General features: G+C 41.9%; 1 protein-coding gene across 2 annotated transcripts in view; it reads right to left on the bottom strand.

Annotated features, from left to right (window-relative positions):
* Nucleotides 1-306: 306 nt before the first annotated feature.
* PRMT8 (protein arginine methyltransferase 8) overlaps nt 307-25379 on the bottom strand; it is a 148198-nt gene continuing 123125 nt past the window's right edge. For both annotated transcript variants that reach the window (XM_075210194.1, XM_075210195.1), the window contains 2 exons: nt 3513-3634; nt 307-606 (listed from right to left, as the gene is read on the bottom strand). In XM_075210194.1, the coding sequence (XP_075066295.1) occupies nt 523-606; nt 3513-3634 (206 nt within the window). In that variant the 3' untranslated portion in view covers nt 307-522. The remainder of the gene's footprint in view (nt 607-3512; nt 3635-25379) is intronic.

Genomic DNA, 25379 nt, shown 5'->3' with positions numbered 1-25379 from the left:
TAAATAAAATGTTGACATGTTTTGATACTGGCGCGTATCACAGCTTCTGAAGCCTCTTGGCTCACTAATCATGCAATTTACTTATCAATAGCTGCCACAAGACAAGCTGAAATGAACACACTGATTTAAATCCATTCATTTTATCGTTAACATAGAGCTTAGAGGTTTTGTGGTATAAACCACTTTATTGCCATAACAAGAATCCGTTTCCATGTCAAACATTCCGTTACCAAATCACTGACTTTAGAAACCTATAAATAACACCTTTTGTATCTAGACTCACAATTAACCAGTAAACACAGAACATTTGCTCATTCCATTTATTAGTTACTTCCAACAACATCAATAATTCATTGTATTCGTTTTTTTTTTTATTATTCATCTCATTTCTTCCTGTAACTAGCACAGTAAATCATCGTCAATCTAAACTGGCTTTCCAGTGACTGATTTACAGCCCCACAAATACTGGTGGCTTCAAGTATAGCAGGTTGAGGGTTAATGAGATTGGCTTGTGCTATGGATCTAGCGCATTTTGTAATCATGAGATATTGAGGCTTCGCACAGCTGGCCTTTGAAATCCAATTCTACTGTGAAATCCAGATCGCGCTGCAATAAAAAGCAAACATAGTTAGTACAGCAACAATAATTTAACCACTTAGTTACCCCATGGTTCGGTAATGCATATGTAAGCTGTCTGTATTCCAATAATTATGTGGAGTGGGGTTAAACGGTGATGGCCAACAGCATAAAGTTTGTTACACCAAAAGGAAAAAGTTACTATAAATGAATTGCAAAGTTGGGTTCATTGGATATCATGGTGCAATGTGTAAAAATGTACTGTAACCCGTCGTTAACCAGACATGTGCTTCCATTTTTAAACTGTACTAGACAATGACAGGTTGAATGTGATTGGTTGCTGTAGGTTTAATATTGTCCATTGACATAGCATCATACTTACCTCCCAACATTCATAAATAGAAAATCAGGACAAATTAGGCCACATCCCAATTCACCAAACCATGCCAAGCGTCACGAACATTTATAGCGAGGCTACGCCCTTTTGGTTGCCGAAACTCAGGACTATCCTTCAAAAATCAGACTGTTGTCAAGTGTCGGCACACACCTGATGTACACAGTGACCTTTGTGCACTACTATAGGAAGCCAGTTAACCTATCAGTGCTAGACTTTACCTTTAAAACAAAAGTGGGGACTATGGCCTTCCTATTCTCCTAACCCGACTTCCGTTGGGTGTCCTGATTTCCATGTGAACACTAACAATAAATGCTGTATTCCATCCCAAGCCTGTTATTACAAAATCATACCCACTAACACTCCCAATTTCCAAGATTGAAACAAGGTTAGGCTTAACAATTTAGGGATAGAGCTGTACTACCTAGGGGTATAGTCTGGGTTGATCATGGTATGGTTTCAGTAGATGTTTGACCTCAAGTGTCCCCATTTCCAAATCAGACATGCTGGGAAGTGAGGAAAAGTTGCAGAAACTTGTGAGAACTGAAAATATTTTAGTGTCAATTCCATAGGGGAAGCATTTATTCTATGTACACTGCATTTCCTGTTCACATAAACCAGGAAGGCCTAGAACAGGTTTACTGAAGGAACAGACAGGAAGTGGTAATGGAGAAGAAGGCCGAAGAACAAATCTAACATTAATTTATCTATATCAATTTTACCGTGTCAACCGAACTCCACCATATTTTATGTGTATGAAGCAATTAAGTCTATTCTACCTTAAATTAAAATGATCAAATGATGAGACATCGGGCAGACAAGCGTTCGTGCAGTTCTATGGCGCTAAGTCCAGAGATATATGACTTTTCCACAGATCCCAGCCTGTCTAAGATGCATATTAGTGTTGAATCAGTTTCTTTTATTAGTCATGGATTTCATGTAGTGAAAAATGAAATGCTGTACTTTTATCATTAATGTCTTAATTTTGTATGATATATATTGCCTCTATTATACCGACTACATCCTGACATCAGGAAAAAGCCTTTTCAGCTGACAGTGAGGAAACACAGATGTTTAAAAACAACATCCTTCCTTGGTGTTAGAAATCAGCATGACAAATGAGGTGTCTCAGCAGCCAGGAATCCTTCTCTCTTTGCATCCTGCATACTGATCAGTAATGACACGCTGAAATAATGCAGTTTTCACAGGTGGAGTTTCATCGTTTGCATTGAAGGATCGGGCTGCCGAGAGCCGCAGTTTGAGCAGGCTGCAGATATAGCAACATGTATTCCGATTTCATACATAAGGTATATTGCAGCTGTAGCATGCAAGGGCTAACAGGGGGTTTCAGAAGGTGGGTTCCGAATATAAAAAAAAATATGTTCTCCCCGTGTTTGCGTGGGTTTCCTCCGGGTGCTTCGGTTTCCTCCTATGCACCATAAACACACTGGTAGGTTAATTGGCTGCTAACAAATGTACCCTAGTCTGTGTGTGTGTGTGTGTGTTTGGGAATTTAGACTGTAAGCCCCAATGGGGCAGGGACTGATGTGAGTGAGTTCTCTGTACAGCGCTGCAGAATTTAGTGGCGCCATATAAATAAATGGTAATAATAATAATACATATAAGTATGGTATCTATGAATCGTGCCCCAATGTAGTCTACAAACTACACTGGGTTAGGTCATAAATGGTATTGCTGCTTTATTTTTATTTTTTTTAAACTTTCTATTAAAATTTTCTTAGCGTCACTTGGCCAATATTGCTTGGCCAGGGGGGATTCCAGACTATAAATTCACGAAACACATCAGTGACGTGGTACGGCAAACAAAGTCTGAGGGAAAATACATTGGTGAATATATATATATATATATATATATATATATATATGGAAACTAGTGCTCAGGTAACGTGAAGAAAATGTGTTGTAATGAACATTGCAAGCAATACTTCCACCTAACAGTCATTGACAGTTAGGCTAACGGTGTGCTACCTAACAATTTCGGGCATAGTTTGAGCGCATCAGGGTGTGGCCAGGGGTGGATTGTGAGTGTGGTATAAAATGTTCTGATTTTCAAACCCAGAATGTTGGGAGGTATGTTTTATTTTCTGTATTATCTAGCACATACTTGTCTACTCTCCTAGAATGTCCAGGAGACTTCAGAATTCCGTGTAGTTCCCGCTGACCACCCAGGAGGCCATTCTTTTGACCCCACCCACTTCCTAGTGAAGAGCCGAGACTGGGGCCTCAATGATGTGATTTGCAGCGAATCACAACATGTTGGCCACTCCCCGTAAGTTTTATGATGCAATTGCGGCTTTTTGCTATGGAGGGGTCCAAAATGATGCAATTTGCACTGAGAAGCCCCCCCCTTCAACTGCCACTTGACCTCCCCTCCAAGATCTCCAGGAAGGGAGAATGTTAATTTTGGCAACTATGATCTAACACATAGTTATCTCAGATAAGATACATTTGGCTGCTTCCTGCCCAACACAATTAAAGTTATCGATCTTCTGTATTAGCACAAGACAGTGACATGTCTTACAATGTTGTTAGCATTTGGTTTCATAGATATAGTTCCAAACAGTTCTTCCCCTCTCCGTACTGTTAGATAATCCTCCAGGTAGAAGACCGTTTGTTTCCAGTGTGTATAGGGAGCATCAGGGGCTGTGAAATAAAGATCACAAAGCAATCAGTTCACAGTGATAGAAAGACAAAGGTAACACGTTACATACACAATTTGTGGACGCTTGCACTGTGTTGAATTGACAAAGACACTTTTAAGAGAAACTTGCATGAAACTGAAATAAAAAATTATATTTGAAACAAACGTTGTACAATCAGAACATGTTGTAAATGCAGAGATTCTATTCTGCACACATGTCCACAACCTGATAGTCAAAATTCTGCAAATAGGTTTTATTTAAAGCCTAACTCCTCCCTGATGATGTCACAACCTGGCTACCTCAGCTTAATTTCCAAAATCCCTGACCACTTAATGTACCGAGGTCATCGGGAGAGAGCAGGTTATTTTGAAATTGCATGCAACTTGGTATCTCACTATTGCTATCCTAGGACGTTTTGTTGGAAGGTCTATATGCTAAAGGTGTACAGGTGCTTGTGGAAGCAGACTGTACTCCGCTGGTGTTAGGTTTACTTTAAGGAACACCTGTCATCCAACACAGTGTGGGCAGCCACCATCCTCAGACCCAGGCTGTCAGTGTCAGCACAAGAATCCCTGGAAGGGGCAGGAACCGTTCAATGTGATTCCTGCCGGTCAGGTTAACTGCACACAATGTGAAAAGCAAATGTTATGCACTAAGCGGTTTCTGATTTTTCTTTTGTCTGCTATTGCTAAGAAACCTGACGTATTTCAGCAAGGGACAGATGGGAGGTATGTGTCACTGCTCTTTCTTGCAATGGTTTATCCAAAAATGTCAACTTGACCCATTTCAGAAGGGAGACAATTGTCTGGCTCAATATTTCCCCCTTCCCTTTTTCCTTTTCACTGATTTAACCTGGACTAATTTAATTAAATAACCAAACCTTGTTCAATTCGACCCCCAAAAAGCTAAGGATAGCAATCAGAAATATAAAGGTTTCATCACAGGGAGAGATACTTAGGGTCGGTACCTAATAGCTTTAATTTGGAACAAACCTGAGCCCTCTGCATGATTTGCACCCTTATTATTAATGTCTGACATGTATGGAACACATTTAAGCATAATTCATGAAGGACCCAATCAATTCTCATCAGTCTGGAGTGCATGGACTGAGCACTTTGACCCATAAAGATCCCCTTCTCTTACTGGTATATAAGCAGCCTTGGATCTCGACCCTTTCATTCGCATTCCCTTCCTCCCCTCCTCTATGCTCATACTAACATCCCACAAATCTCCTCACATTCCCCCCTTACATTCACCTCTTCTAGTTTCAATGGACTAGAATTTAGAATTTACCTTATTTTATAGTTTATTGATGATAACAGCACAGTGGCCTAGTGGTTAGCACTTCTGCCTCACAGCACTGGGTTCATGAGTTCGATTCCCAACCATGGCCATATCTGTGTGGAGTTTGTATGTTCTCCCTGTGTTTGCGTGGGTTTCCTCCGGGTGCTCCGATTTCCTCCCACACTCCAAAAACATACCGGTAGGTTAATTGGCTGTTATCAAAAATTTGACCCTAGTCTCTAACTGTCTCTCACTCTCTGTCTGTCTGTTCCCCTCTCTGTCTGTCTGTGTGTGAGTGTGTGAGTGTGTGTCTATATTAGGGTATTAGACTGTAAGCTCCAGTGTGGCAGGGACTGATGTGAATGAGTTCTCTGTACAGCGCTGCGGAATTAGTGGCGCTATATAAATAAATGATGATGATGATGATATCAGTTAGTTATAAGATATATTTTAATTATGGCTGATGTATTCTCAATTCATTCCCACTTTCCAGCCCCCCCCCCCCGTCTACGTTCTGTTCCTCCCCCCTGTTATATTGCTTAAAAATTACAATATAAATATAACTTAAAAAAAACAAGTGTGTCCGCCATATCTGCTTTTGATAGATTGAACATGAACATGAAAAGGCACCATGCTCAATAATTTATATAGCTGATTATTCCACTGCAGTATATAAATACTGTAAGAATGCATTCAACTGGGAGTGTTGGCTTTGATATGTGCTCATGTTTTGGCTTGGATCTAAAGCCAAACGTTTGCATTTCAAATCATCCAGTTGCTTTGGAGTTAAAATTTGAGATCAAAAATATTATATCCAATATTTATTTATTTTTCATTTTTCCTTCCTTCGTTTATAATTGCATTTTAAAAGGGAGCTTCACCAACAGTTTTGTTTTCCTAGCCCCCAATTCATAATGAAATGAACTGTAATTCCTCTGTTACATTCTGTTGGAAGTAAAGTAAATGTTTTAATGTCGTTTTTACATTGTGTCCTCATCTGCTGGAAAATCTGTCCAACTGCGAGCTGGAAAAGAGACCAGTATGGGGGTTTTATATGTTGTTCTCTGGCTTTTAGTATATTTTTTAAAAGTTTGATATTTTTTAGGAAATGTTGAGAAGCCAGTATATTTAAATGTTTAAATGCTGCTTTTAAATCAAACGAGAAAATAAAAATGAATAACAATGATTTGTAGGACATAATATAATGATTAAAACTGTATAAATTTTAAAAAAAAGTATGTATGTCATTCTTATAGCGTAATTATATTTTATCTACAGCTACACCTACTCACTATAGTCTTTACTTTTCCTTATAACACACCTAGGGCTAGATTTACTAAGCTGCGGGTTTGAAAAAGTGGGGATGTTGCCTATAGCAACCAATCAGATTCTAGCTGTCATTTTGTAGAAAGCACTAAATAAATGAAAGCTAGAATCTTATTGGTTGCTATAGGCAACATCCCCACTTTTTCAAACACGCAGCTTAGTAAATCTAGCCCCTAATGCTTTCAAGTTTTGTCGTATATATAACTTAGACAAACCTTTATATTTTCCTTTTTCTAATACATTAAAACAGTTCGGAATCAACTCAAAATTAATGTATTTAGAAGTGTGAATTGTTACATCATTTCACATTCAAGATTTCCACTTTAAAAAAAGATACTAAAAAGTTAGATGCTGAGGTCTATGTCACATACCAGATGCAGATGTATTCTTATATATAGTCAACCGTGTACGAAGAAGGGATGGGTGAATCAATTCTGAAATTCAGTATTAGGGACCTCTGTCTAATAAACTGGGACCATTGAAGGTGTTGCCCAGAGCAACCAATCGGATTCTATCATTTAGTACAATCTAGAAAATGATAGCTAGTCTCTAATTGGTTGCTATGGGCAACACCTCTACATTTCCTTTTAGGAAGGTGTGATAACTCTGGGCCTGATTCATTAAGGATCTTAAATGAAGAGGTATCTTATTTCAGTCTCCTGGACAAAACCATGTTACAATGCAAGGGGTGCAAACTAGTTTTCTGTTTTGCACATAAGTTAAATACTGTCTGTTTTTTCATGTAACACACAAATACTTGATAGCTTATTTGTACACTGAAATTTAAAGTTGATATTTGTGTACTACATGAAAAAACAGTCAGTATTTAACTTATGTGCAAAACAGAAAACTAGTTTGCACCCCTTGCATTGTAACATGGTTTTGTCCTGGAGACTGAAATAAGATACCACTTCATTTAAGATCCTTAATGAATCAGGCCCTCTATCCCTATATCTGGCCCTAATATTTGTAGCAATGAAGGCTACAATAATTATTATTAGCAATACACACTAATATTTTGGCGCATACAATTTATTTTTTAACAGCATTGGGACACAAATTTAGATTCTAACAGATCTCTGTGCTATTTTTAATCTAGCTGAAACATTTGACATTAATGGCATTGTTAATTTATTTCACAGCAGTAACTGATGAACAAGGAACCGCTAATTCATTTATAGAAAACGCTCTTTAATGTTTTTCCCTATTCTAACAGATGTTTTCCAATTAGCACCTTGAATTTTGAAACAGTTGCTTTCAAAACAACTTATCCTATTCATAAACTGGAGTTTCCAGAGCAAAATCCAAATCAATTTAAAATAATGAAGCATTTGCATTTCCTCTGTATATTGCACAACAAACACAAATGCCAGATTTCTATTTTTTTGCACTAGGTGGTGAAAAATGAAATGAAAGGAGAAATAACAGGGTCCCAATATTCCACAGATATTACATGGTAACAATCAGTTAGGTTTGTGACCAGGGGAGGGCTGGCAAATTTTAGTCTAGGGCGCAAGACTCGACTCAGCAGCCTATTAGGAACATTTTAAAGGGAAAAAAATGCAGGTGGCCCGTGACCCAGCCCCAGGTAGCCCACTATGCATAGGCAAACTGAGGAGGGGGGGGGGGGGTTCTAGTGCCTGGAAACCCCCTCCAAGCCTGGGGCACTGTATAATTGAAGTGGCTGGACCCTGCCCCCGCTTCACACGGCTCTGCTTGAAAAGGGAAAGCTGCCCGCACCTAACAGTAGTGCACGCACCATCGTTGCCCATGTATATTATGGGGATAGGAAGAGTTGGAGAGCAGCTAAGCACTGTCTAAAATTATAGCCACGCCCCTATGCATGCTGGTCACGCCCACTGATGGCGTGGTGTGGAAACCCCCCTCTACAAATCCTGGCGTTCATCCCATTTCCCGTGGCACAACTTAGACCACAATTAGTCTTTTCTAATCTGACTGTAAAACTAACCTTAAACACCTTCGACAGACTCACTAGAAATCTCCGCCTGTCAGTGTACCCCTCTTCACTATCCCCTATCTGGGACCATCTTCTCTTCCCCCCAGACAAAACCATGATATGGCAGATGACTAGAAAGCTGCTGCCATAACCTGTTTTCATTACATATTTGGGAAATTCACCCCAACTTCATTCACAGAGATCCAGGAGAGACAGTCTTTCCCCAAGACCAAATTTAATCACTATCTTCAGCTACGCCATTTTGTTCACTCATCTTAAAACAGGTCCATTTAGAAATCTATCCTAATTTGAGCCTACCTCTATCTACTCCCCCAACATCAAGGGTTCGTTCGCCCTTCTATACCATTCAGTTCTTGCCCAGGAAACACCAGCTCTAGACACCCATGTAGCTGCTTAGGAAGCTGATGTTGGATCCCCCACCGTAAATGGAGGAATGGGAGGAAGACCCATAAGAGGATAGCAAAATGCTCTATCAGTGTAGCAACAAGATAGAACCCTTATAAGATATGTACTAGATGGTATCAACTTCATCTTATCTATCCCGGAATATCAAATTTGTGTTGGAGGAAACCTGTACAGAGAGGCAACTACCGACATATTTGGCGGTCTTGGTCTCTCATAACATTTTTCTGGAACGACCTCTGTACATTAATTGCTACCGTAACAGGATTAACCCTCAATCTTACCCTGTCCAGCTTCCTACTGTGCGCTCCTATTCCACACCTTGATAAATACACAGATAAACTTATCATGCACTTGTGCGGGATGCCAAGCTCCAAATAGCACACAACTGGAAGAAAGAGAGACCCCCCCTCTCGGTAGGAACGGATTAACCGCATTTGGTTCATATCCAGCATGGAATACATTACTAGCTTGTAGAACTATACAATACAAAATGCTATAAAATCTGGGAACCAGGGTATGATTACCACAGCACCCCAATCCCAGGAAAAGGATAATCAAGATTAATATTTCAGACCATCATTTACACCCTCCCCCCGACTCACTGATATTTACATGCTGTTGTACAAATTGATCTTATGTAAGAACTCACTAGAACCACACACGATGCAGACTGAATTCTCTGTCTAATTTATTCCCTGTGGCTCTTTACTAAGATGTTACAACTGAAAGCAAATATTAATAGTTCTGCTTTGTCATTTTCAGATACTTTGTTACATCACAACTTGTAACCTTCTGACATGATGATTCTTTATTATCTGTAAACTGTTAAAGCATAAACAGAATCTGCATTCAATATTAGTTTGCAGTGTTGACACGAGAATTGGTTTTCGCAAAGTTTGCTGCTTCAGTGTTTTTAGACCGTTTTGTCAGATATTGCTATGGTATACTGAAGTAAAATCACAAGCATTTATTAAGTGTCAAAGGCTTTTATTGACAATTAAATTAAGTTTATGCAAAGAGTCAATATTTGCAGCGTTGACCCTTCTTTTTGATTTCCTCTACAATTCGCCCTGGCACGCTGTCAATCAACTTCTGGGCCACATACTGACTGATGGCCGCCCATTCTTGCCTAATCAATGCTTGGAGTTTGTCAGAATTCGTGAGTTTTTGTTTGTCCACCCGCCTCTTGAGGATTGACCACAAGTTCTCAATGGGATTAAGGTCTGGGGAGTTTCCTGGCTATAGACCCAAAATTTAGATGTTTTGATCCCCGAGCCACTTAGTTATCACTTTTTCCCTATGACAAGGTGCTCCATCATGCTGGAAAATGCATTGTTCATCACCAAACTGTTCTTGGATGGTTAGGAGAAGTTGCTCTTGGAGGATGTTTTGGTACCATTCTTTATTCATGGCTGTGTTCTTAGGCAAAATTGTGAGTGAGCCCACTCCCTTGCCTGAGAAGTAATCCCACACATGAATGGTCTCAGGATGCTTTACTGTTGGCATGACACAGGACTGATGGTAGCGCTCACCTTTCCTTTTCCGGACAAGTGTTTTTCCAGATGCCTCAAACAATCTGAAAGGGGATTCATCAGAGAAAATGACTTTACCCCTGTCCCCAGCAGTCCAATCCCTGTACCTTTTGTAAAATATCAGTCTGCCCTTGATGTTTTTCCTGGAGAGAAATTACTTCTTTGCTGACCTTCTTGACACCAGGCCATCCTCCAAAAGTTTTCGTCTCAATGTGCATGCAGATGCATTCACACCTGCCTTCTGCCATTCCTGAGTAAGCTTTGCTCTGGTGGTGCCCCAATGCCGCAGCTGAAGCAACTTTAGGAGAAGGTCCTTGTGCTTGCTGGACGTTCTTGGGCACCGTGAAGCCTTCTTCACAACTATTGAACTTCTTGAAGTTCTTGATGATCTGATAAATGGTTGATTTAGGTGCAATCTTACTAGCAGCAATATCCTTGCTTGTGAAGCCCTTTATGTGCAAAACAATGATGACTGTTTCCTTGCAGTTAACCATGGTTAACAGATGAATAACAATGATTTCAAGCACCACCCTCCTTTTAAAGCTTCCAGTCTGTCATTCTAACTCAATCAGCATGACAGAGTACTCGCCTTCCTTGTCCTCGTCAACACTCCCACCTGTATTAACGAGAGAATCACTGACCTGATGTCAGCTGGTTCTTTTGTGGCAGGGCTGAAATGCAGTGGAAATGTTGTTTTGGGGATAAAGTTCATTGTCATGGCAAAGAGGGACTTTGAAATTAATTGCAATTCATCTGATCACTCTTAATGACATTCTGGAGTATACGCAAATTGTCATAAAAAAAACGGAGGAAGCAGACTTTGTGAAAAATAATATTTGCATTTCCTTTATAATATAAAGGAAATGCATCTTTTAATAAAAGGTACAAAACAAATAACATTTCAGTTGCAAGAAATGTAATTACGTATGCTCAATAGCTTAATATCCGCAACATTTTAAATTGATCTGTGAACACGAAGTGACCAGTGTAGGCCTCTCAAGCGCTGCATTTATTCTTGCTATTTAATTAATTTCAGATTGCTGATTAACTTGAACTTGGTAGTAGCTAATTACCATGGCAGCAATTAAACTCTACAGTTCAATTCAGCCAAGTGTGTGAATTCAGATAAGCAGTCATGTGGCTTAATTGTCCTAGCCTTTGCTCTCAATTTATTTAAACAATGAAAACAGTGTGGATTTTAAAAGGCTTCAGACCTTGGATCTTTGCTTCACTAATAAACTCTCCTCCCCCCAACTAACAAAACTGTGGGGTTCACTAAGTAGCCGTTTTATCATCTGCATTCTGCAGGCATTGGCAGCCACTCTCCAGGCTGTGAGCTCTGCAGCAACAATGAACCACAAGCAGGTGGCAGTGTTGAGCTAAACAGCCCTTGTGCATGCTGCCACTTGTAGTGCCACAAGTATGTACTTTAAATGGTGTCCCCATCAGGAAATATTAGGTGTTTTTGCCACGTCAGAAAAAAATATTATTGCCCCACTGGTAATGAAAGAGTATGCCACTATAATATAATAAAATAAAAATGTTTACCCTTACATATAACCATGCATGACATTTGGTCCACTAATTTATTAATAAAATAATTCATAATATATTTTGCCCCTATAAACAAGAAATCATGATTACTTTCATAATTAAACTTGTATTGTGCCTTCTGTTGTGATAGGAATGGTGAGAAAACACAAGTGATTTCAGCTATCTCGCCTGTCAGAAGCACAACTTTTTTTCTGGTGATTATTTTGGGGATTTACCAGCGATTTGCAAAATCGCAGCTTCATGCATTTGACATCTTGTATTCTTAGAATGGCAAACTGTCGGGACAGTGATTTACAACGTGTCAGTTTTGGTTACATCAGTTTACTGGCAATTTACTATGAACTTTCATTGTCATACATTGGCGGGTTCCCTTTTCCTTCCCATCTTATCGCTTTCCCTTTTCATCCCTTTTTGCCACTCCCCTTTCCTCTCTAGACTGTGGAAGAAGTAGGGTAGGGTATTAATGTAATGTGGGGGGGTATTAATGTAATGTGGGAGGTATTAATGTATTGAGGGTGTTGATGTAATATAGTGAGTGCTATTAAGTTAGGCTCTGTATTAAATATAGAATCTTATACTTTAAAGACTGGGAAATAGACCTATTTATTAAGCGTGAGTTATTGATTTAATGTAGGGGCTGCCTGGAGGGAGGAAGTGAAGGGGACCTAGTGAAATATATAAATTGCCGCTCCTGATGGGCTGGTCAGTTGAAGGCAGAGTTGACGCAGAAAGGATCGAAGAAGTGAAAAAGAAGGAAGGTGCCGGGAATAACAGAGGAAGTCAAGGAAAGAGGTGGGGGCAGATAAAGACGTGTCCAGTGGTGAAGTCTTCAGGAAGAAGGTGATGATGACCTCAGAGCAGTCATGGCGCAGGAGAGGGCGGCACACATAAAAGAGCTATCACTGTGTCCTCTCCTGGCTCCTCTCAAGCAGCTGGAGAAGGTAAGTGCCCTATGTCTGTCTGTCATCTAATTCAGACCTCAGCCAGCCACCAGGCCTCAGTCACCCAGCAGGCCTCAGCCAGACCCCAGACCTCAGTCAGACCTTAGGCCTAGTCACCCACCAGGCTTCAGTCACCCACCAGGCCTCAGTCAGACCTTAGGCCTAGTCACCCACCAGGATTCAGTCACCCACCAGGCCTCAGTCAGACCTTAGGCCTAGTCACCCACCAGGCTTCAGTCACCCACCAGGCCTCAGTCAGACCTTAGGCCTAGTCACCCACCAGGCTTCAGTCACCCACCAGGCCTCAGTCAGACCTTAGGCCTAGTCACCCACCAGGTCTTAGTCAGCTTCCAGATCTCAGTCAGCCCTTATGTATCAGTCAGCCACCAGGCCTCAGCCAGACCCCAGACCTCAGTCAGACCTTAGGCCCAGTCACCACCAGCCCTTAGTCACCCAGCAGGCCTCAGCCAGACCCCAGACCTCAGTCAGACCTTAGGCCTAGTCACCCACCAGGTCTTAGTCAGCTTCCAGACCTCAGTCAGCCCTTATGCATCAGTCAGCCACCAGGCTTTTGCAGACATCAGACCCAGGCAGAGTTGACCTGTTGCTCAACCCCTCAGGGAAATTCTAAGCTTGTGTAAGTACTCGTGAAACAACAAGGATCCATGAAAGGTAGTTTGTCCACACAACTCACTGCCCAGTTTATTGCACTGCATCTCTCATTGTTGTGGTTATTGTTGTGTGATAAGGTTCTGTTTGTTGTTCATTGGATATCTGCGACAGTTTCCAGTGCATTTAGGATAGGGCCTAGGAGAAAGCAGTTTCAGGGTGTGCCTCTTCTGGTAGTTAGGGCTAGTTTGGATAGGGAGGTGTGTTCTGTCCTCAGGGACCAGGTGACAGTTCTGGTGAAGTACTTTTCCTGGGTCATCATCTTGGTCTCAGAAGTGAGTATTTGTTGACTCTGCACATGAGGTGGAAGTTGAAATGACCAGTCCAGGTGAATAGGGACCCTATGGTGTGTTTGGCTTTGTTGGTATTATACCTCTTGGGCTGCCCCAGGTTATTTCCCTGGGTTGAGCATGTTTCCACAGTCTGCATGGAGTCTGTCAGTGTCAGCAGCACAGTCTGCATGGAGTCTGTAAGTGTCATCAGCACAGTCTGCATGGAGTCTGTCAGTGTCAGCAGCTCAGTCTGCATGGAGTCTGTCAGTGTCAGCAGCACAGTCTGCATGGAGTCTGTAAGTGTCATCAGCACAGTCTGCATGGAGTCTGTAAGTGTCATCAGCACAGTCTGCATGGAGTCTGTAAGTGTCATCAGCACAGTCTGCATGGAGTCTGTAAGTGTCATCAGCTCAGTCTGCATGGAGTCTGTAAGTGTTACAAGCACAATCTGCATGGAGTCTGTAAGTGTCATCAGCACAGTCTGCATGGAGTCTGTAAGTGTCAGCAGCTCAGTCTGCATGGAGTCTGTAAGTGTCATCAGCTCAGTCTGCATGGAGTCTGTAAGTGTCATCAGCACAGTCTGCATGGAGTCTGTAAGTGTCAGCAGCACAGTCTGCATGGAGTCTGTAAGTGTCATCAGCACAGTCTGCATGGAGTCTGTAAGTGTCATCAGCACAGTCTGCATGGAGTCTATAAGTGTCAGCAGCTCAGTCTGCATGGAGTCTGTAAGTGTCATCAGCTCAGTCTGCATGGAGTCTGTAAGTGTCATCAGCACAGTCTGCATGGAGTCTGTAAGTGTTACAAGCACAGTCTGCATGGAGTCTGTAAGTGTCAGCAGCTCAGTCTGCATGGAGTCTGTAAGTGTCATCAGCACAGTCTGCATGGAGTCTGTAAGTGTCATCAGCTCAGTCTGCATGGAGTCTGTAAGTGTCATCAGCACAGTCTGCATGGAGTCTGTAAGTGTCAGCAGCTCAGTCTGCATGGAGTCTGTAAGTGTTACAAGCACAGTCTGCATGGAGTCTGTAAGTGTCATCAGCACAGTCTGCATGGAGTCTGTAAGTGTCAGCAGCACAGTCTGCATGGAGTCTGTAAGTGTCAGCAGCACAGTCTGCATGGAGTCTGTAAGTGTCATCAGCACAGTCTGCATGGAGTCTGTAAGTGTCAGCAGCTCAGTCTGCATGGAGTCTGTAAGTGTTCAGCAGCACAGTCTGCATGGAGTCTGTAAGTGTCAGCAGCACAGTCTGCATGGAGTCTGTAAGTGTTACAAGCACAGTCTGCATGGAGTCTGTAAGTGTTACAAGCACAGTCTGCATGGAGTCTGTAAGTGTCATCAGCACAGTCTGCATGGAGTCTGTAAGTGTCAGCAGCACAGTCTGCATGGAGTCTGTAAGTGTCAGCAGCACAGTCTGCATGGAGTCTGTAAGTGTCATCAGCACAGTCTGCATGGAGTCTGTAAGTGTCAGCAGCTCAGTCTGCATGGAGTCTGTAAGTGTTCAGCAGCACAGTCTGCATGGAGTCTGTAAGTGTCAGCAGCACAGTCTGCATGGAGTCTGTAAGTGTTACAAGCACAGTCTGCATGGAGTCTGTAAGTGTTCAGCAGCACAGTCTGCATGGAGTCTGTAAGTGTCAGCAGCACAGTCTGCATGGAGTCTGTAAGTGTCAGCAGCACAGTCTGCATGGAGTCTGTAAGTGTCATCAGCACAGTCTGCATGGAGTCTGTGTCAGCAGCACAGTCTGCATGGAGTCTGTAAGTGTTACAAGCACAGTCTGCATGGAGTCTGTAAGTGTCAGCAGCACAGTCTGCATGGAGTCTGTAAGTGTCAGCAGCACAGTCTGCATGGAGTCTGTAAGTGTCAGCAACACAGTCTGCATGGAGTCTGTAAGTGTCAGCAACACAGTCTGCATGGAGTCTGTAAGTGTCAGCAGCTCAGTCTGCATGGAGTCTGTAAGTGTCAGCAGCTCAGTCTGCATGGAGTCTGTAAGTGTCATCAGCACAGTCTGCATGGAGTCTGTAAGTGTCATCAGCACAGTCTGCATGGAGTCTGTGTCAGCAGCACAGTCTGCATGGAGTCTGTAAGTGTCATCAGCACAGTCTGCATGGAGTCTGTAAGTGTCAGCAGCACAGTCTGCATGGAGTCTGTAAGTGTCAGCAGCTCAGTCTGCATGGAGTCTGTAAGTGTCATCAGCACAGTCTGCATGGAGTCTGTAAGTGTCAGCAGCACAGTCTGCATGGAGTCTGTAAGTGTCAGCAACACAGTCTGCATGGAGTCTGTAAGTGTCAGCAGCTCAGTCTGCATGGAGTCTGTAAGTGTCATCAGCACAGTCTGCATGGAGTCTGTAAGTGTCATCAGCACAGTCTGCATGGAGTCTGTGTCAGCAGCACAGTCTGCATGGAGTCTGTAAGTGTCATCAGCACAGTCTGCATGGAGTCTGTAAGTGTCAGCAGCACAGTCTGCATGGAGTCTGTAAGTGTCAGCAACACAGTCTGCATGGAGTCTGTAAGTGTCATCAGCACAGTCTGCATGGAGTCTGTAAGTGTCATCAGCACAGTCTGCATGGAGTCTGTGTCAGCAACACAGTCTTATGAGCGCAACTCTAATTCAAGGATTTAACCGTTGTTCTGTCCCCACACCAGGCTCAGGAATAGCTTCTCCGGGCAAAAAAGATTAAAATAAATGTTTTGTAAATCCTACACGCAGCAAGAAGAATGCAGGAGGTGGTTGGGAGCCACAAGTGGTGCACTCACATTTATGTTCATCAGGGAGAACAGGAATCAAATGTCAAAATGAATGATAGTTATTTTCAAAGAGCATAATATTAACAATATATAATTTTGCACAAAAGCAAAAATAAAAATGCTTCTTTTGTACATTTTGTAATATAAAATATCGCTAATTTGATAACGTATTTCCCTTTGTGGATTTGGGATAACAATGTGCTTGTAGTCTACCAGTATCAAAAGATCAAGCCCCCTGCTTATATAAAGAAAGAAAGGAATCACAGGAGTTGTTTGACAGATATTCATTGAATAATGCAATTACTTTACATTAAGCTTTTAAAAAATTGTTGAAAGTATTAGTCATACTGTTAAAAGCTAAAAGATAAAAAAAAAAAGTGTGGGCGATGTATATAAATGGCATGGCCAGGTATAATGTATTGTCTCATACATACTCCTTCTTTGTATCAAAATGTATAATATCTCTGAATGCTGCTAGAAATGATTCTGTGTACTAGAGGCATTAACTGGTAAAATGGTACAAGCAAGGTTTTAAATGGATATTGGAATTAATTCGATCCAGAAGTGAGACTGCAGCCTGAGAAAAGACATTGAGGGACATTTCTAAAGCCACAAAATATGCAGCCCTTCTTGTGCATTATTCTCCAGAGAGCGTATAACAAAGAGAACACCCTATTTTATAAGTATCTGGTGTTGGAATGATGCCAGTGGGCCCCCCACCATCTACAGAGACAGAAAGGAGCCATAATCGGGGCAGTGTGGTATATGCCCCTGGCCAGGGCAAATAATAACAAGCCCCATCACCCACATGGCCTCCCCTGCAAATGAGAAACATTTGGACAGCTTTGATTTGGGCTGCCTCTGATTGGCTGCACAGGATGCGGTGGGTGGAGCTGTAAACCTGTGACATCAGAGGCTGTGCCTGCTCCAAGCTGCAGGTGTCTTGTAGGGACTGGAAAGTGGCGAACTAGTGGCAGACAAGTGACATGGAGAGAGCAGGGAAGCAGAACAAATGTGGGCACAAGCAAAGAAGTAACGGGGCAGAGAAGAAACCTGAGTCCAAAGATACAAGTCATTGGGGTGGACAAGAGACATAGAGATCACATGTAAGTGGGGTGAGGTGGAGGTAGAGGGAAATTACCTAACTACAGTGACAGTTGGACTCGGTGGCCGAATATACAGTATATAAATGTATTTTACTATTTAGGGCTAGATCTACTAAACTGCGGGTTTGAAAAAGTGGAGATGTTGCCTATAGCAACCAATCAGATTCTAGCTGTCATTTATTTAGTATATTTTACAAAATGACAGCTAGAATCTGATTGATTGCTATAGGCAACATCTCCACTTTTTCAAACCCGCAGTTTAGTAAATATACCCCTTAGTGGTAAAACACATTTTATCTTCAGCGTCCATTTCTTTGCATGGTATCAGAACTCCACGTCCTGTTCTTATCACCAGAGCGTTGTGCGCAAGGTGGCCTCTATCCTGATGGTGTGCCAATCACACCTTTCTCTTCCAGTGCTTGGGGAAGTTCATGGCCCAGGCTACTTCAATCTCATTACGGTGAACATGCTCCATATGCCTGCTAATTTTGAGAGGTGCCTCTCGCAGTACAGGCTGTACTGCTCTTTGCTATATGCCCTGGAGCCATTGCTGTTTTTGGATAGCGCTTGGATGGACACAGTGCTGTCTTTCCGACCTTCTGGGTTTAAAACACTGCTGCCATCAGGTCGAGAATGGTCATGCATAGAACACATCTCTGGGTACTTACATTTTGATCCACCACCGGGCAATGCTGCATTACCGCTGGTGTCTGAACCGCTCTCCTCTAAAGTGCTAGGGGCTTACACTGTCCAGGCTGTAGTATGAGCCACCAATCGGGTGTCTCATGCGCCACTGACCCCATTTTACTTTCAACAGCAGACATTGTAACAAACTTACCTGATTTCGCTCCCCCACCGTTCCGTCGGTCCTGGAAGCCGCACTTTCAGGTTCGGCGGTCACAATTTGAAATGCGCTTCCTATATAAAACTCACTCTGACACTCTGTGAGTGTCAGAGCAACTTACCTGGTTCCTGGCTCCTGTTCCTTTGGATAATCCTTGTGCCTGCTCCCTGTGAAGTCTCCCCTGTGTACCAGTCCCTGCTAGTCTTACCTTCCTGGATCTCCTGCTCTCATGTACCGACCCGGCTTGTTGACCATTCTGTTTGCCTGTGACTCTGACCCAGATTGTTGACATTCCTCTCTCTCTACTCCATTTCTCTGCTATTCCTGTGTACTGACCCGGCTTGCCAACCATTCTGATTGCCTGTGACCCTGACCCGGATTGTCTGAAGCTTCTTTGCCTTCGCTTGTACTTCTGCAGCCAGTCTGTGTACCGATTCCGGATTCCTTCTCGCTGCATCTAACCGCTACTCCATCCGCTATACTACTTCTTGAGGCAAGCCTGAGGACCGCGACCTGAGTCTCCCGGCAGCTAAGTTCATCCTGCCTTGCGACGGTTCTTGGTGAACACCGGGGAGTTCATTAGACTCCGTGCCTCAGGTAAGCCAGCGCTAGTCAAGATTAGTACTGAATCCAGCTAATTCGTTACACTTATCCCCTTTTGGTGTAAAAGGACAGAAAAGCTGCAATCTCCTCCTCTTCCTGCTTGACTTACGTGTGTATGTTCCACTGACCTCTAGTGGTGGCGGGCACACACTTTCCCCTCCACGTCAGACAGATGCCAGATTTTTATGCTGATAATATTAGCAAGGTCCCCATGCATTGACTAGTGTTGGTAAGCTTTGGGGGGACTGCATTTATTTTTTGTTCCTACTACAACCAAGATCCCCACAGTTTTGGTGTGTAAACAGTTCTCTATCCCCAATATAGGAATGCAAGTACACACACACAAACACACACACACAACACACACACACACACACACACACACACACAGGGGCGGATTGGTCATAGGCCTTACCGGGAACTTTACCGGTAGGCCGATGACCTAATGAGGCCGCCTGTCTGTTGTTTTTTGATATTGTGAGACCTGTCGCTCCCCCCCTGTGGCCTATCCGACAAGAAGTGGATATCACATGGGACACGCACCATGTGACAGGTGCCGTCCCATGTGAGCAGAGAAGCGCAGCTTGGAAGCGACTGAAAGGTAAGTGAGCGAAGCTCAGCGACTGGGTGCTGATTTCAGTGTGTGTGAGTGGAGGGGGCCGATTCCTGTGAGTGTATGTGCGCAGCGGCGGGGTGCTGATTCTAGTGTGTGTGAGCGGAGTGGGGGCGATTCCTGTGAGTGTATATGTGAGCGGAGGCAGGGCTGATGGCAATGTGTGTGTGTGTGAAGGCAGCAGGGAGGCTGATTGCAAGGTGTGTGTGTGAAGGCAGCAGGGCGGAGGGCTGCTGACAATGTGTGTGTGTTTAGGCAGCGGGGGGGGGGCTGATGACCATATGTGTAGGCAGCAGGGGGGGGCTGATGAACATGTGTGTAGGCAGCAAGGGGGGGGGCTGAGGACAATGTGTGTAGGCAGCAGGGGGGGGGCTGAGGACAATGTGTGTAGGCAGCAGGGGGGGCTGATGACAATGTGTGTGTGAAGGCAGGGGGGGCTGTTGACAATGTGTCTGTGTGTAGGCAGCAGGGGGGGGCTGATGACTGTGTGTGTGTAGGCAGCAGGGGGGGCTGAGGACAATGTGTGTGTGTGTGTGAATGCTGCAGGGGGGGCTTGTGGCATTGTAGTGTTTTGGCAAAGGGGGCTTGTGGCAATGTAGTATTTTGGCAAAGGGGGCTTGTGGCAATGTAGTATTTTGGCAAAGGGGGCTTGTGGCAATGTAGTGTTTTGGCAAAGGGGGCTTGTGGCAATGTAGTGTTTTGGCAAAGGGGGCTTGTGGCAATGTAGTGTTTTGGCAAAGGGGATTGTGGCAATGTAGTGTTTTGGCAAAGGGGATTGTGGCATTGTAATATGGGTGTGAGGTAGGTGGTGGTTAATTAATGGGTGCTATTTTGTTTGTGGAGTGATGGTGGGGCAATTTAATTTAATAGCGAGGACTATTTAAGAAGGGATGGTTTGGGGGCTATTAATTGAATGTGGGGGTGAGTTTGGGAAGAATGAGGTCTATTTATTAAATTGAATTTGATTTATTTGATGCCAGTGATTTTTGCGGGAAATAGGTTTATTAAACATAAATGCTATTGATTTATTGCTGGAGCTGTGGACGTTCTCTACTTTAATTTGGGTGGGAGGTAGGCTAGTAATTTAATGGTGGACTGCAAGTTGGAGCAAATTATTTAATGGTGGGTGCTATTTAATTTATTAGTGGAGTCTATTGATTTAAGGTGAGGTGACAGGACCTGTAATTTAATGGTGGGGTGGTTTGGGGCTATTGAATGTGGGGCTGAGTTTGGGAAGAGGGCTATTTATTAAATATGAATTATTTAATGCCGGCACGGTCATGGGAATTGGTTATATTTATTAAATGTAAATGCTGTTAATTTATTGCTGGGGCTGTTTGGAGGGAAACAGGTTTATTTATTAAATGTGAATTCTAGCATTTTAATGTTGGGGCTGGAGGGAAGCCTATTTATTAAATGTGGGTGCTTTTGATTTAACACCGGAGCTTGTTGGAGTTTTATATAGTTCATGTACTTATTTTTTTTCCAAATAGGGCCCCCAGCATTCCAGGATCCAGACAAGTGGCAACTGATCAAGAGACACCAGCAACCACAGGTAGGGAAAGCAACAAGAACAGGTAGGAGAGAGCAGGACAGTCTGCCAACTGTGTTTTTCTATATTGGCAGTTGCTCTGCAACATGTTATTAAATAAACATGAATATGTTTCAGTGGGACAGTCCTGAATTAGGGCTCTGTCCCATGAATGGGAATGTTGGGACAACGGTGGTATGTAATGGGCAGTCTAGTAATATTCAGCCTTTTGATGGCATAATCAACTTTATATTAATCCCGCCTCTTTTTGTTTTTGCCCTGCCTACACTTGATTTGGTCCCGCCCACATGAGGCCACTTCCAGATTTTTTCCAGGGCCACTTTATGTTCCCAATCCACCCCTGCACACACACACACACACACACACACACACACACACACACACACACACACACACACACACACACACACACACTATACAGGAACAAGAAAAATTGTACATTTGTCCAACATACAGAAGAGAGCAGATACTGGGAATTGCATCAGACATATTAACTGTACACTACTGTACAGTTGCACATATATGAAGAATAAGTACTGATAGTCATTACACAATTGCACCAAACAAAAAAGAAGTGGTAATGTGCTGTTGTATGTATACACACACATTACAAAACGATATTGAGATTCCCATACATTGTTAAATGAAAATGTGTGCAGAATGAGGACACATAATCAGATAGAATTAATAAGAAGTGGTACTGTGCACATGACAAATATTACAATACTGGGAAACTGCGGTAACTTTCTGTAGCAAATCTTTACAAACCACTACTATTGTTTTTTTTTTCATATAGATTAAACATATCCATAATATCCATGTAGGTAATAAGATTTCTGTACACTAAGCAATAATACAGACATTGTGTTCTCAGTCATTCCTTCATGAATAAAATGGATCTCTAGCAATTCTCCCTTCTCCTATCTGTTTAATGAACAGTACTGTCATTTGTGTTACTCCAATTGTAGTTATTACCTTAGTTCTGCAGTATCTGCAATTTGCGGTGGTCATTTTTAACACTGTCAGCAAATCCCAAACATATTACAAATTATTAAGAGGGTTTAAACCACAAAAGCAGCTCCCATAGAAGCAAATAAACGAGACCTGACTGAAACCTCTATGTGATACAGAAACACCAATGTGTATGGCAGGTTTATTGATTATAAAAATAGAACATTTTGGGGGGAATTTAATTAGCCGTGAAGTGTCTCCGGATCGTCCGTGATTTGACGGAAATCTCTGCTTATTTTTCCTCGCACCCCATAGAGGTGGGAGGGAAATGAGCGGAGATTTCTGCCATAATTGCTGGCAATGTGCTCGACGCAATGTCCGTACGCCACCTCGCTGGCAACTGAATTCACCCCTATATAGGTGTCTTATTTTATTACATTGTTACAAGAAAGCTGTATTTTCAATCTGCAATCTGTAAAAGTGTTTAAAATAACTCTAACTTTTTTTTATTACAGCTAATCTTATGTAGGTATTCCTTTTTAAAAAAAAATATTAATAATTTGAAGATGATTAATTTACTTAGTTCCAGGGTTGGGGGGTTGCAGCTATGATGGAAGTATAAGGAGGAGATCTCTGGTGAATTCGGGGTACACTAGTGATATTGCCATGGCAGAGATTGTGCATTAATGCCCAGGGACTTTTAGAGAGGTCTACATGTCATTGTACTGTTTCAACTAACCAATTACTATATATTAATATATGTTACAAACTAGCTGCAATTTTTTACTTGCCGAGCTACAACTACTTTTTTGCATACCTGCAAGCGTTAATTTGTAATGAGGTTGTAATATAATAACTTTCTTTCTGTCTGCTGGCAGAAAAATGTATTCTATTTACTTTGTTTTTAGCTTGTTAAAGTGTGAGCTCACCACCCCTCACTACAATAGAACTTGGCAGACAACCACAACTACAACTTTTTTGTTGAAACAATGTTGTAGTATTCTCCAAAACCCTTAGTGCTATGAGCACATCAGCAAACCGAGGGGGGGTTCCCTAGTGTCTGGAAAACCCCCTCCCAGCATGGGGCACTGTACGCTTGAGGTGGCTTGGCCAGTGTATACGATGGGGATAGGAATTGCCTGTGTATATGATGTGGATAAGAAGAGTTGGAGAGCAGCCAAGCACTGTCTAAAATTATAGTTACGACCCCATGCATGCTGGTCACGCCCACCTGCGGCGTAGCGTGAAAACCCCCCTCTACAATTCCTACGCTTGCCTCCTATTATCCCACCAGTGTGGCACACTACATGGTGTTTGACTTTCCAGTTAGGCGTGATTCTTCTGGTTAAACCATCTCCCATGACAGCATTATGCTATGTGCTCCTCTCTATTATGTAGATTGTTCCATAGACCACCAACTTCATTTGTGTTTTTGCAGCATCTGGATGTTACTGTCCTCTTCATAGGGATTACTTCCGACTCTCTGTGGAACCACAAGACCCTTCAACACTTTTATTAACACATCCTGATCTTTTTACCATGAACTCTTGCACATCCTATTCTTAAACTGGCTTGTGGATTGATCACACATTATATCCCAATACTATTTATAGCTCTGTGATACTATATTTGTTTAATTTATGTCATTGCGATATGGACTGTGTACATTAGCTTGACTATAACTGTGTAAACAAGAAGTTGTTTGGATGCATAGATTAAACTCCGTATACCCAGATGGTCTTAATGAATCTATGGAGTTAAATTGCTTTTTATGATCTAGTAGAAATTTATCTCTGTATGAAAATTTCTCTCCTGTTTACTGTACTGATGAAAACTGAATATTATATCCTGGTTTTGATTATTAATGTTAATATTATTATCATTATTAACACCATTACAATTATGTACTATTGTTATATGTATTTAACGGTATGGTCATGTTGAAGGAGTGGGTTAATGTTTCCCATAGCTCTATATTTCTTCATTATTATATAATTACCCTCATTATCATTCTATGATTGTTATCATTAGTAATATTATTTAGTTTATTCATTTATACATATATTTTTTATATTCATTTTCATTTCAGTTTTTCATATTATTTTTCTTTTTTATATATAATTGTTTACATTTATTTTTATTTTTTATTTTTACTTTCTTATCCAATTGCATATGTATATTTATTTGTATTTATTTATTTATTTTATTTCATTTATTTATATCATTTTTATTATATTATTATTATTTTTTTATTTATTTTTATTTTTATTTTGATCTTTATTTTTATTTTTGTTCCCTTTATTTATTTTCCGGTGATATACATTGATTAGTTAGGATAACAATACAGTTATGCTGATCTATGGTTGTTCTATATGGGTACGCTTCATTGTAACAGTGTATATTTGTCTGGATTTATGTTTTCCTTGGTGGACTTTGCCTCCGTTTGAAGCAAACACACAATTATATGTGTGCTGCTAGATTTGATCACGAGTGGTCACAAATGTGTGTCATATAAAGTTTAATTAGCTAATTGATTGAAACTGCAGTGTATATAAAGGCTTCCATAAGCCTTTAATGACTATGTTCATTCCCTCTGATGAAGTTACGTTCCGTAATGAAACGCGTTAGGTGCATAGAGTCAACTATTTAGTTGGTCTCTGATTACATTTGGTACCGTATTGTGCTATTTTTATTCATTTTCTATATGCTTCAAGTGCCGGCTAATTCCACTAATCATACGCAGGAGTTGACATCACCGGATCAATCTGGAAGTAAATAATTGACTCCGTTGGAATCCTACGGTCTCTTCATACCCCTCTCTCCGCTTGGAGCTTTCTTCCACCACAGTTAGTGGTGGGTCAGGCGGCTACACACGCAGCTGTGAACCGCGGATTACACAAGGACCATCATCTGATGCAGTGCATGAAGCTATCCGTGAGAGTATTCTGCTAAAGCCTAAAAGGCTACACTATTATTCACCCACGATTCCAGTCTGCATCATGAAGGAGTGGGACTCCAATCTATAACCATCGGACACACAGTGCTCTTAAGGAGATGATTCTCTAATGGTATAAATTAACGGGTGTGCAGAACGACGCATCTAATTCCAATCAGAGACAGTGAGTATTATAACATATCTTACACATTTATGTGTCTTTATCCATCTATGAGCCAAGCGGGGTATGAAGTGGAATACACTTTTCATGGTGAACTAATATTGTAAAACCAACTGGAAGCGGAGGCTTCAGATTATCTTTACTCCGTACGGAGTTATACATATGGCTATATAGATATTATTATCCATCGGAAAAAGTCTTTTATTATTATATGTGGACTAATAACTACGGCAATAATCAGTATTTTTTTCAGGGAGGAATTT

This window comes from Mixophyes fleayi, chromosome 4 (genome assembly GCF_038048845.1).
Source record: "Mixophyes fleayi isolate aMixFle1 chromosome 4, aMixFle1.hap1, whole genome shotgun sequence".
NCBI lineage: Eukaryota > Metazoa > Chordata > Amphibia > Anura > Limnodynastidae > Mixophyes > Mixophyes fleayi.
Note: the sequence above shows the minus strand (reverse complement) of the source record. Positions and strands in the feature narration are given on the sequence as shown.